General features: G+C 32.3%; 1 protein-coding gene across 1 annotated transcript; it reads right to left on the bottom strand.

Moving 5' to 3' along the window:
- Window positions 1–4,100: 4,100 nt before the first annotated feature.
- LOC111797572 (2-oxoisovalerate dehydrogenase subunit alpha 1, mitochondrial-like) lies at window positions 4,101–10,384 on the bottom strand. Its single transcript, XM_023680619.1, has 8 exons — window positions 10,040–10,384; window positions 7,989–8,129; window positions 7,184–7,366; window positions 6,899–7,056; window positions 6,611–6,710; window positions 6,182–6,293; window positions 5,768–6,093; window positions 4,101–4,477 (listed from the first exon to the last, which is right to left on the bottom strand). Exons 1-8 carry the CDS (start codon window positions 10,232–10,234, stop codon window positions 4,310–4,312), a joined length of 1,383 nt encoding a protein of 460 aa, XP_023536387.1. The 5' UTR covers window positions 10,235–10,384; the 3' UTR covers window positions 4,101–4,309.
- Between the last annotated feature and the right edge of the window lie 2,770 nt (window positions 10,385–13,154).

The raw sequence follows: 13,154 nt of genomic DNA, 5'->3' as shown, positions 1-13,154 counted from the left end.
TCGATATCTTATCTATTGAGTTATACTCGAATTTGCATTGAAACGATGAACTTTTTGGATCTAACTCGTGTAAAGAGTACTAACATTTTTTTCATACGACGGAGTCTTCAAAATACGTATTCGAGACAATAATCAAACCAGATAATCGAGAGCGGAAATATTCTACTAATTTCATTCAAAACGAGCCTGTGATTCCCTCTAGTCCGTTTGTGGGTTGAACGTTTTTCAAAATGCTGACATTAAATACACAAAAAAATATGAAATTTCAGAGATCTATAAGATATTTTTTAAAGAATACGAACATGAACGTTCATAAACTAAACTTATAATTTAACGGTTGAAAATTTTGTTTCAACTCTAAATTTGCATTAACGAATTGAATGATATATTAAATGTTAATTTAATTACAATTTTGACTTCTATTTCTTGAGAAAAAATAAACATGTTCATCATTAATTTCATTTAAATACTTTTAATTTTCCAAGTAAATATATAAATTACATAATAGATAAGAATTTCAAGAATAAATGCCTTCTAAGGACGCTTATTGTTAATTACATATATAAACACTATTATTGTACATAATTTTAGCCTAATTACTCAATTTATAACCTCTATTTAATTAAATTCTCATGCCTTCCATACAAAAATTGAAAATTATTAAACGTGTTCATATCACCTGATAATCCGACCATAAATGTCGGGTTGAGTTATATTCTTTTTTTCGATTTGGGTTGGGTTGAATTTTTGTAAAATTAAGATTTTGGGTGGTTCGTGATTTGACTTTTTTTTGGTCGGGTCAACCCAACTAATAAATGTCGGGTTGAGTTATATTCTTTTTTGTGATTTGGGTTGGGTTGAATTTTTGTAAAATTAAGATTTTGGATGGTTCGTGATTTGACTTTTTTATGGTCGGGTCAACTCAACTAACCTGAGAATGTGGTTAGAACATGACTCAATCCTACCCTAATTTTAAGATTATTATGTTGATTATGGGTCGAGAAATTGTTACGGAAGCAAATCTTTATTTTCCTCCCATAAAAATAAAAATAAAAATAACAAAATGAACAATACACGTATTATCTGTTCAAAATATTTTTTAAATTCAATCAAATTGTTTGGATCGTAAATATTTTTCGATTTAAAAAATTATGAACACGAACCAACTTAACCATTAAAATACTGTAAGTTAGGTCGGTTCAAATTGTTTAGATAATTTATTAAAAATTTTATTTTTAATATATATTCTTTTAAATAATTGAAGAAATACTTGTATAGAGTAAAATAAAATATTGATATAAATAGTAAAAAAAAATTGTTTGAAAAATGACATTTAACTTTATAAATAATTTATTCTATTGTAAGCATGAATAATTCTAATATCTATTATTTCAAGTTTTGTGTAATATTCTCCATAATAAAGCATTTGATTTTGACCATAGAGTAAAAATGAGGAAATGAGTGAAAATGGTAATTAAAATCAAGGTTGGTGGCACGGTAAACGTCTCACGTCTTGTTGAAATAATTTTGAAATCAAGACGAGAGGAACGAACCATTTTTTATATGGGTGTGAAATCTCTGTCTAGCAGACAGCGTTTTAAAATAGTGAGGTTGATGGTTATACGTAACGGGTCAAATTAGACAATATCTGATAGCGGTGAGTTTGAACGAACACCAAAATTATAATATTACCAGTGAGTCAAGACTGACGGGTTTTGATTAATAACGTGTCTAGCTATTTATATTGTTGTTGTAGTAATTATTTAATCATCTAACTTTTGTCACGTGAACATGGCCTATGCATCGGGAAAAAGAAAATTCAACTTAGGGGTCATATCTTTCACTTCCAATATAGGACTTCTATTGAGCACGTGTTGATCCATTTAATAGTTCTTGCCGTATTTTCTTGAAAAGTACTTTGAATGACCCTCCTCTGTGACCAGATAGCTCTCGAACACTCCTCCACCTTGACCGACAACCTGCGGACACTTGAAAAAGAAAGAGGAAATGGGCGAGTATATAAATATACTCGTTAAGCAATCTACTTGTAAGCTCTCATCTCATCGCATCTTTAAGATTTAAATATAAATTAAAACTGACATAATAGTGTCTCCCGAGTTAGTTCAAACAATTTACTCAAAATACACCAAAACGGCATTTTAAGATATTAAAAAGAGGAAGACGACTCGATCTAAGTGCACCTTAGCAGCTGCACAGCTATGCACACTCACACCCTCAATTGTGATCGGTACAGGCAGTCTAACCTATAGGCTCTCGTCAAAGTAGTCTTTGTAATGATTTTTTAAGCTATGTGCTCATACACTGACTCTAGCTTTAGGTCTTCCATGGCTTACCATCCATGCTAGTCTTATAAGCCTATCCATACCTAGACGTTATACGCTCCTACACTAGAGTGTATAACTAAACCCCTCGGTTCATAATGTAGGATTAGGTTGTACTTAGCTTGTTGTTTATATTTTCCATAGTTTATCATTCAGTCTATGCTACTAGCACGTCAGACTGATTTACATAAGGTAAGCACATATTCCATACCTTTACTTGAATTGAAATTCAAACACTTGTCACATAAGTGGTTACCTCGTATTATCGTGGTCTATTTGACAATTTTATTCTGTGATGAGTGTGATAATTAAGCCCACACTAGCCGATATTGTTCTTTTTGGGTTTTCTCTTTCGGATTTTCCCTCAAGGTTTTTAGAACATGTCTGCTAGGGAGAGGTTTCCACACCCTTATAAAAAAATGTTTCATTCTCGTCCCCAATCGATTTGAGATCTCACAATCCACCCCCTTCGGGACCAACGTCCTCACTTGCACTCCATATGATGCTTGTTTTTTTGTTTTGTAATGGAGGAAAGTTCTCCCGAAGAATATAAGAAAGAGGCTAAATTGTATGTTTTGAAGTGTTAGTAAAGGCCTGAACTTTCAATTTTGCATCTAAAAATCCTTCAACTTTCAATTATGCTCGAGAATATGGATGTCTATTTCTCGAATGCAATGCGAAAACTCGGGTCAATGTGGAGCAATGCTTTGATGAGCTTGTGTTGAAGGTACATGAAAACACGAAACCATCTTCAGCTTCCTAAATGACGTATCGCTTTATACAAATTGTGCGTCTCAAGTTCGAATCCAAGAATGGATTGTGTTGTTTAATTTGCTACTAGTTTCTTCAATCTTCCCTTTATGGATCATAAGTTACGTTCAACTAGAATTGTATTCTTTCGGTCTTCGTTATTAGGTTGATGATTAATTGATTTATTCTGGTGTGTGTTTTGATTTATCATGAACTTATAACTTTACAAATACAAACATTTTAAGATTGTCACGACTTCCTCATATGAGGTTAGTCGGTATCACAATCGCCTTTTTTTTTCTTTTTTTTTTTTTGGTAGCGAATTTGGCAATTGTGCGATGCTCATTCTTAGACACTGAGTGAGTCAAGCCAACTTTGGATGTGTCGCCTACGGCTGAGCAACATATGCTCAAGCCTCTGGCCTCGATTTGAGAAGAAGGTTTTAGAAAGCGGGGCAAAGAGATTTTGAAAGAGAGTTTTAAACAAGGTTGAATGAGAGATTGAAAACGGTGTTATATAGCATGCAAGCAAAATGCAACGGCTTAAACAGTATATAACTTTTCGGGTAGGGTGAATTTGACACCTAGTCATCATTCTATAGTACATTTTGGGATATTTCATGTCTATGTCTACCAGGTGTAGACATGATTTTACCGAAACATCCTACTCTTAGAAAAAGCAAGAAGAAAATTATACAACATGAAGGCAGTAGTACAAGGAAAGGGTTTCAGCATATAACGAACAAGCGGCCATGGGCAACCGTGACAGTCAACATACCAACCTCTCCAAAATTTGAGGTTGGCATCGATTTGAGCCCAAAACTATCAGTGACCTAGGAATTAGTTGCTAGGTGAACTCAATGCAATATCTAAAACTCGTAAAGGGAGGTACCTTAAGGCATGCTCGTGTTGATGAATTCTACTGAGAGAATAGGAAGAGTATACCTTAAGGCGTTCTACGTCAACTCTAGGTTCATCTATCTAGGTCGAAGAACACAACACACCCCCATAAGTCCAAATAATTTGATTATGAATTTCATATCAATTTACATAAGAACATCATCATTGCAAGAGTTCCCGACGAGCATGATTACTCACAGAGTCGACATTACATTATATCGAATCATACGAGTTTACACTTATTTGGCTCAAGCTTCGAGTTTGAATCAAGTATAAGTATGCACACATTAGGAGTCTTGACAATATGTTTGATAGAATCTAAAGAGGAACATCAGAAGGATAATCTTGAGGATACCTCTTCGTTGTTTGCCTGAGTACTTCCTCTTGTTCTTGAAGGTTTGAGGGTAAATGGTCATAAACATCATTGAACAACTCTGAAAGTGGAGGCTTCTCTGTCTTCTCTGCACTCTGGATTGCTTGCAACAACTGAACCAACAAAATGGGTAGCTTTAGCAGATTCAGCACCATTGAATCTCAATAGGGTTAATGAAATTCTATTTTTGAATTTTATTCAATCAAACAATATGTTTATCGCATCGATTGGAGAGGAGAACGAATCATTCTTTATGAGAATGTGAAAACCTCTCCCTAGTAGACGCGTTTTAAAAGCCCATGCTCATTGTGTGTTCGAGGGCACGGTTCCTGGGCTTATCAAGCTCTAAAACTCTTACGTTTTCTTATAGAGGTATAAAATGAATGAAGATTATAAAATAAAAGTAAAGTAAAAATTTCAAATATGGCGTCGCCTAGACTTAAACGGGAGACTTTTATTGTGTAAGACTAACGTGATAACCAACTACACCACGAAGGGGAAGCATAAAAGGGAAAGCCCAAAGAAGATAATATATGCTAGCGGTGGGTTTAGGCCGATACAAATAGTATCAAAGCCAGATGGGCAATGTGCCAGTGAGGAGGCTGAGCACCAAAGGGAGTGGACACGAAGCGATATGCCAATAAGGATGCTAGGTCCCGAAGGGGGGTGAATTGGAGGGTCCCACATCGATTGGAGAAGGAAACGAGTGTTAGCGAGGACGCTGGGCTTCGAGGAGGGTGGATTGTGAGATCCCACATCGGTTGGAGAGGGGAAACGAAACATTCTTTACAAGGGTGTGGGGTGGACAAGAGGTGATGTGCCAGCAAGGATGCTAGACCTCGAAGGAGGTGAATTGGAGTGTTGTACATCGATGGGAGAAGGAAACGAGTGTCAGCGAGAACACTGAGCCTCAAAGGGAGTGAATTGTGAGATTCCACGTTAGTTGGAGAGGGAAACGAAGCATTTTTTATAAGGGTGTGGAAAATCTCGAAGGGGGTGGATTGGAGGGTCACACATCGATTGGAGAAGGGAATGAGTTTCAATGAGGATGCTAGATTTCGAAGGGGTGGATTGTGAGATCCCACGTTGGCCGGAGAGGGGAAGGAAGCATTTTACAAGGTTGTGGAAACCTCTTTCTACCAGACGCGCGTTCTAAAAACTTGGAGGGGAAGCTCACAAGAAAAAACTTAAAGAGGACAATGCTTGGGACGTTGGCATGGCTATCATAGCATGAACTCATTGATTACCAGACCCAAGAATTCATCCAAACTAAGAAGTTCATCACAAAAGTATACTAATTCTCCTGAGTTTCTTGTATTGTTATTCACAAATCTTTGTTTTTATTCCTAGAATTTAGTTAACAATTCAAACATTCCAACAAAAAGCGAAAGCAAAAAACTGACCTGTTTTTTAATGGTGGTTTTATGCTTGGACTCATCTTCTACACTCAACCATCCATTATTAGTAAGCCATTTAGCAAAGCGATTCACAGGGTTCCTCTCCATTTTCCAGTGCTCAATCTCATCAACAGCGCGGTACTTACTGGAATCATCGGAGGTAGAATGGTGACCAACTCTGTAAGTCAAAGCCTCGATCAGAACCGGCATTTGCTCTGCAACCGCCATGGATCGAGCTTTGCGAACCGCACTGTATACGGCTAGGGCATCGTTTCCATCGATTCGTATGCTTCGGATTCCATAGCCCTGGCCTTTCACTACCACGCCATCGCCTGCAAAATCAACGCCAAGATATTAATTAGGGCTTCGAATTGAGAGCGTGAGATTATGGATTTTGAACGGAATTTGGGGATCCGGTACTCCGGAATTGTTCTTGGACGGAAGTGCTGATAGCCCAGCCGTTGTTGCGGCAGATGAAAATCACCGGCGCTCCTAATACGGCTGCGAAGTTCAACCCCGCGTGGAAATCGCCCTGTAAATCCAATTCAATTTCATCCTTAATTTTAAATTTCAAAAATATATATATTTATTTATTTATTTATTTATTTATTTTATTTTATTTTTATTATTATTATTTTCGGTATAGATTAGAGATGTTTATTTCACTAGCGGAAATTATCTAATTTTTTTCAATATATTTATTTAACTCTCATTATACTCGAAAAAATGTTTATTTAACTCACGCCTAATTTATGGATCAATAAAGTTGAAGAGAAAAATAAATAGATTAAAATATTTTAAGCTATGAATTAAAAAGAAAATACCCGAACATTAGCGACTAAACCTTACCTCGCTAGTGGTGCCATCTCCAAAATAAGCTACGGCACAAGCATCTTTTTTGTCCATTTTAAGCGAATAAGCAATGCCAACTGCTTGTGGAATTTGTGTTCTGTAACATCAAAACGTCATAAAGAAAGTAAGATCAGTTTTGGATAACCATTTACTATTTACTTCTAAAGAAACGGTTTTAAAACCTCATTTAAACGTTTCGTGTTTATTTAGTCTCTCGTTGTTGATCGGTTATGTCAAATCATTGTCGTAAAGAGAGATTAGTATTTATAGAATGAAAAAAGTTACCCAAGAGGCGATGAAATAGTGAAGTAATTGTGTTGATTGGAGCCATAGTGAATAGGCATTTGTCGACCCTTCCCATAATCGCTTTTGTTTCCGAACAACTGGTTTGCAAATTCTTGCAACGTAAACCCACGCCATAACAACACTCCCGGCTCTCTATACTGTCAACCCAATTCACAGTTAAAAAAATAAATATCTTAATTTTCTCGATAACATAACTAATAAATCAACGTGACTAACTTGAGCATAGTTCAACTGATTAATGCATGTAAAGGCTGTTTCATTTACCTGAGCTAAAACGACGTCGTCGGGGTGAAGGGCAGCGGCCGAAGCAACCGAAATGGCTTCTTCTCCCGATGAAGTTAAGTAAAATGAGATTCTTCCTTGCCTTTGTGCTTCGTAGAATATGGTATCCATTGTTTGAAGGGTTATCATGTCTTTGTACATCTTAATCCCTGCATCTTTGCTCAACTATCAAGAACAAAAAAACAAATATTAAGGATGTTGTAACGGCAAGAACAAAAAAACAAATATTAAGGATGTTGTAACGGCTTAGATACACCGCTAGCAGATATTGTCCTTTTTGAACTTCCCCTCAAGACTTTAAAACGCATCTGCGGGTAAGGTTTCCACACCCTTATAAATGGTGTTTTGTTCTCCTTTCCAACCAACGTGGGACATCACAATCCACCCCCTTCGGGGCCCAGCGTCCTCGCTGGCACTTTTACCTTCCTCCAATTGATGTGGGACCGCCCCAAATCCCCCCCTCCCCCCCTTTGGGGCCAGCATCCTTACTGGCACACCGCCTCATGTCTACCCCCTTCGGGGAACAGCGAGGAGGCTGGCACATCGTCCAATGTCTGGCTCTAATACCATTTGTAACAGCTCAGATCCACCGCTAGCAGATATTGTTCTCTTTGGATTTTCCCTTTCAGACTTCCCCTCAAGGCTTTAAAAGGCGAATGCTAGGAGAAGGTTTCCACACCTTTATAAACGATCGTTTGTTCTCCTCCCAAACCAACGTAGAATATCACAAATGAAAATTGGAATATATAAATAAATAAATAAATAAATAAATAAATGAAAATAATACCTGCGTGAACTTATTCGATGTAGCTGTCTCTCCAATTTCATCAATAACACGATAACACGGAACTCGCTTTTGAGTCGTCGACTCACCAATGAATCTCAATTCACTCGTAAATGGAACTTTTCCTCCCGGGAAATCCAATTCCTATAACAATAAATATTTTTTTTAAAAAAAAAAACTTCAACAACAATTAATAGTTTCTTAACTAAAATCGAGAGCGTTAAAAAAACTCAACATATATAAAAGTGAACAATATTTTCATTATATCGTGAAAATGGATAAAATGTAAGAAAAACGTCAATATATATTCTATATTTATTTTTTGTTTAAATATTCATTGTCATCAACATTTTCTTTATCGACATTTTTACATGAGACCTCAACATTTTTATGAAGATAGACATTATTTTATATGATTTGACAACATTTTTATATTAAATATTATCATGTGCTATGATATTAATTATTGTGACATTATTTATATGATATGACAAGCTTTTAATATTAAATATTATCCTATATTTATATATATATAGTAATGTGTTAAAAAAATTAAGGACAGTAAATATTAAAAAATAGGGGAAAATATTGAGTAAAAATGGTAGTGAGATAAAAATTATAAATAAAAAAAACATGTTTGGGTTAAAAAAGATATATAAGATAAATATTTACAGAGAGAATAAAGTTTAATAAAGATATGGGTTGGCAAATTCTTTTACCAAGAATAATATATATATATATATAGATATAGATATATATATATATATATGAGTCAGTAAAAAATATTATTCAAAGGTTTAGACAGAAAAAAGGTTTTAAAGAGAAAATTAAAAAAGAAAATTAGAATTAGAGATGTCGGATATCTGACTAATTCAGAGGATAAAATTGGAAGAAAGAAAAGGTGGAAACACGGCGACCGAGAATGGATNTAAAATTTTGAGTCGGCTCACGGGTTGACATTTTTTTTGTCTGGTCAACACGACCAACCAAAAAATAGAAATTTTGAGTCCGTTCACGGGTTGACATTTTTTTTTGTCTAGTCAACACAACCAACCAAAAAATAGAGTTACAACTCAATTCTATCCCACTGGACTGTTATTATGAATTTTATTTGGGTTGCTTAAGTCACTAATTAATTTCGAACTGTCCCAAAACATTTCTCCAACTTAACCGACTCATAAGACGAATATGTGGAAAAGTTACCGAAAAAAAAATTTAATATTACTTTGTTTAGTGTATTTTTACCTTCACAAAATTTATTTTTGTTCCTTATACATTTAATTTTTATTTATTAAATCAAATAAAAGAGTTTATTTTAAAATTACAAAAACTAAAATGAACTAATATATATATTTATTTATTTATTTGAAGTGGGAAGAAAAAATATAAATTTTAAAAGAATTAAATCTAATTCTATTTCTTTTTTAAAAAACAAAGAAATGAATTAATTATTAAATTCACATTTAAAAAAAAAAAAAACAAAGCCTTCAATATAATACATCCTTTAATTAAATAAATAAATAAACAATATATTAAAATGTGAGGGACAAAACTGTCAATTTTACAAATAAAAATTAGTAAATAAAACCATTTTTATAATATTCTTCAATTTTTTACTCTCTATAATTATTAACCTAAAAAAAAATTATTTTTATAGATAAATTGTTAAATAATTAATCAAATTTAGATAAAAACGAGTTTAGTTATTAATTTTGGATTAATTAGTGTTTGATTAAGGTTTAAAATTTAATTATTTATTTATTTATGTTCAATCTCGAACTTAAAGGAACATTTTGTTTTGGATTTTATCGAATCACATCTAACTTTTAATTTATTCCATAAAAAAAAATTAATTTTTTCAATTAAAATAATAAAAAAAATTGACGTGACAATTATTATATAAAGTTAATTTATTCTGCTCGATAATATTTTTGAAACCCACTAAAAATATTTTTTAAATAAAGTATTAACCATTTTCATTTAAAGCAAAAAAAACACACGCACATGCACGATAGAGAAAACGTTCAAAATACTAATAAAAACAGCCACCAAACCTGATCATCGTTGTCATGAACATACAGCTGATCCACATGACGCACAGCTTCCGTGGATTCAAATCGAGTAGTCGACCAAAGAGATCCAATCCACACAGGAGACTCCGAAACAGAAGAGAGCAAAGATGGGTAGAGATGGTTTTGGTTGAGAAGGGCGAGTAAATTCCGAGACGATGATCGCACGAACGGAATCATAGCGACGAGAGAAATTTCGAGAGCAAAGAAAGAAGAGGAAGAGTTCAAAATGATTTGAAAGTGGAAATTTGTAGAAGAATGAAGAAGATGAGAATGGAGAGTGTCCTATTTGGATTGGGTTTGATCCTTATCGGGTGAGTTGGTATGGTAGGGGCTGCTTCAATGCTCGTCCAACCCTATCCCAATTTAAAGTGTTTTTAAAGAAATAGGTGTGGAACCACTTTTTTTAGGACACCAAATTCGACACGTTGTTTTTATTTTCGGTGAATATTTGGGTATCGATTCATACGCCGTGGTTGTCGAGTTACCTTTCAAAGAACGTGCCATTTATGATATTTATTATCAATTTAATTCTCATCGTCTAGTTTTTTAGTTAACAGTCTTTACGTCCTTCTTATGATTTGAAAAGTAACGGAATTAGTTAACTATTGTGAGTGTGACAGGAGAGTAAGAGAGGAGTACATGAATGAACCGAGATCATATTCAAATGAGAAAACTCGTAAGAATAGGATGATTAAAAAATATTAAAAAAAAAATGGTTCGATTATACGAACTTCATGGTTAAGTGTGGTTTACTCAAAATATGCTGAAAAGACTTTGTTAATGATTACGTTACATAGAAATACAGAAGCATAGGAGAGAGAAATTCCGTAGATGTTTGATGTTTTTTTTTAACTCAAGGGTAAAAAAAAAAAATCACTTTTCACAAAGGTAAAAAAAAAAAAAAAAAAAAAAAAATTTTTTTTNTTTTACTTTTAACCTAACGGAATGGTGACTCGAGTATTATCTATTGACTTAAAGCAACTTTAAGCTATTTTTCATAACGAAGGTGTAATATCGACAACTTCTCTCGAACTTCTTTCACTAGGTTGGATGTAAAACTCTTTCTAAGTCAGATGGTTCGAGTCACTCATAAAAAAAATTAGTTTAAAAAAAAAAATTTATGGGCCCAACCCAAGCCCAAATAGTGGTACAAGCTTATTGGGCTTGGGCCTGCATTTATTAGAATTAAATCAGTTCAATATTTTAAAAATTGAATTATTTATTAGTCACAAAAAAATTACAAAATGAAATATTAAAGTTATAATATAACTAAAAAATTAGTGTAAGCAACAAAAACTATTAAATCATAATAATAATAAATAAATAAATAAATAAAGGTGATATTAGATTAAATGGGTAAATGAAATATATTTTCTTATTTAATACTTTATACTAAAAATATTAAATATATTTCCAAAAGTATTATTTGTTTATTTATTTATTTATTTATTTATTTTCCCGTATTCTTACCATTTAATCAAAATTCATTAATTTATTATAGCTTGTAGGCATAAATAAAATTAATAATTTTTTATTAAAATAAATTGGTAATAATTAAATCAACTACCAAATTATATATATATATATATATATATATATATATGCTTACTTGATAAGAAAAGACAAAAAGAAGAAAAAGAAGAAAAAGAAAAAGAAAAAGAAATAAAGTGTTAATTAAATGGAGAAAAATTTGTTTGGTGTGGGGCAATTGGTGTGTGCTACAACAACACAAATATAAATATAAATAAAAAATTAAGTTTAATTAAAAGTTTAATCAATTATAAATTTTTATATTTATATTTATTTCTATTCCGCCTGTAAATTTTAAAGTATTTAATAAAAAAAACGGGTTTTAAAAAAATTAATTATCTGAAAAATTCCGTCAATTTAATTATTTGGATTAGATTCAATCAAATATACAAAACTTTATATATTGGGCTGGCGTGGGGTTCAATTACATTTCGTTGAACCCTACCGACCCGAATTTATTGTTAACTTTAATTTTTTTTATTTATTTATGATGTAATATATAAAAATATATTTTATTTTTATTATTTAATTTTCAACCCCTCTTTAAAATAATTTTTAACTACTGTGAAATAAATATATTAAAATTGAATGGTAAAATTTAATTAAATTTTTAAAAATAAATAAATAAATACTTTCTGAACTAACCTTTTAATTTTTTTTTTCATTAAAAATAAATTTTTGAATAAATAACTCATCACTCAAAAAAAAAAAAAATTATGGTTGAGTTAAGTTGGGTTCGTTATTTAATAAAATTATTTGGACTACAAAAATTACCACTCGAATATAAATATATATATATATATATATATACTCGTGTATTCATTGAAACTTTGAATTTGGAAGTTTTTGTTTAGAAAATTCATAAACTTTTCAAAAACATCGACTAGATCAAGTCCTCACGGTTTTAAAGTCCTTCAATCGATGCGCGATCTCATAATTCACTACCTTTGTAAGCCCAGCTATGATACCATTTCTAACGGCCTAAGTCTGTCTCTATCAATATCGCTTTCAGCCTAACGTGTAACGACCCAGATCCATCGCTAGCAGATATTGTCTTCTTTGGACTTTCTCTTTCGGGCTTCTCCTCAAGGCTTTAAAATGCGTTTGCTAGGGGAAGGTTGCCACACGCTTATAAACGGTGGTTTGTTCTCCTCCCCAACTAATGTGGGATATCACAATAAGATATGAGTCGTTACATAACGAGTTTAAAACACCTCTATTAATGAGAGGCTTCCATACTCTTGTAAGTAATGTTTCGTTATGTAGTTTTAAAAATATATATATTAAAATTGAATGGTAAAATTTAATTAAATTTTTAAAAATAAATAAATAAATGTTTTATGAATTAATATTTTAATTTTTTTTATTAAAAATAAATTTTTGAATAAATAACTCGAACAACTCAAAAAAAAATTAGATTGTGTTCATTATTTAATAAAGATTAGTTGCACTGAAAAATTTAAAACTCGAACAATTAGATTGTGTCTAAAAAATGCTCGACTCAAACTAATAAATTTAGAAACATTAAAAAAAAATTATAAATCTTTGAAAATTTCAATATTTCAAT

This window comes from Cucurbita pepo, chromosome LG06 (assembly GCF_002806865.2).
Source record: "Cucurbita pepo subsp. pepo cultivar mu-cu-16 chromosome LG06, ASM280686v2, whole genome shotgun sequence".
NCBI lineage: Eukaryota > Viridiplantae > Streptophyta > Magnoliopsida > Cucurbitales > Cucurbitaceae > Cucurbita > Cucurbita pepo.
Note: the sequence above shows the minus strand (reverse complement) of the source record. Positions and strands in the feature narration are given on the sequence as shown.

What these genes read in the sequence shown, in the direction of transcription:
- LOC111797572 (XM_023680619.1), bottom strand. Translation starts at nt 10,234, where the DNA reads ATGATTCCGTTCGTGCGATCATCGTCTCGGAATTTACTCGCCCTTCTC. An exon ending in ACGACGTCGTTTTAGCTCAG is followed by an intron (nt 7,057 to 7,183) that starts GTAAATGAAACA and finishes TTGGGTTGACAG; the next exon opens with TATAGAGAGCCGGGAGTGTT. An exon ending in CGTCCAAGAACAATTCCGGA is followed by an intron (nt 6,094 to 6,181) that starts GTACCGGATCCC and finishes TTGATTTTGCAG; the next exon opens with GCGATGGCGTGGTAGTGAAA.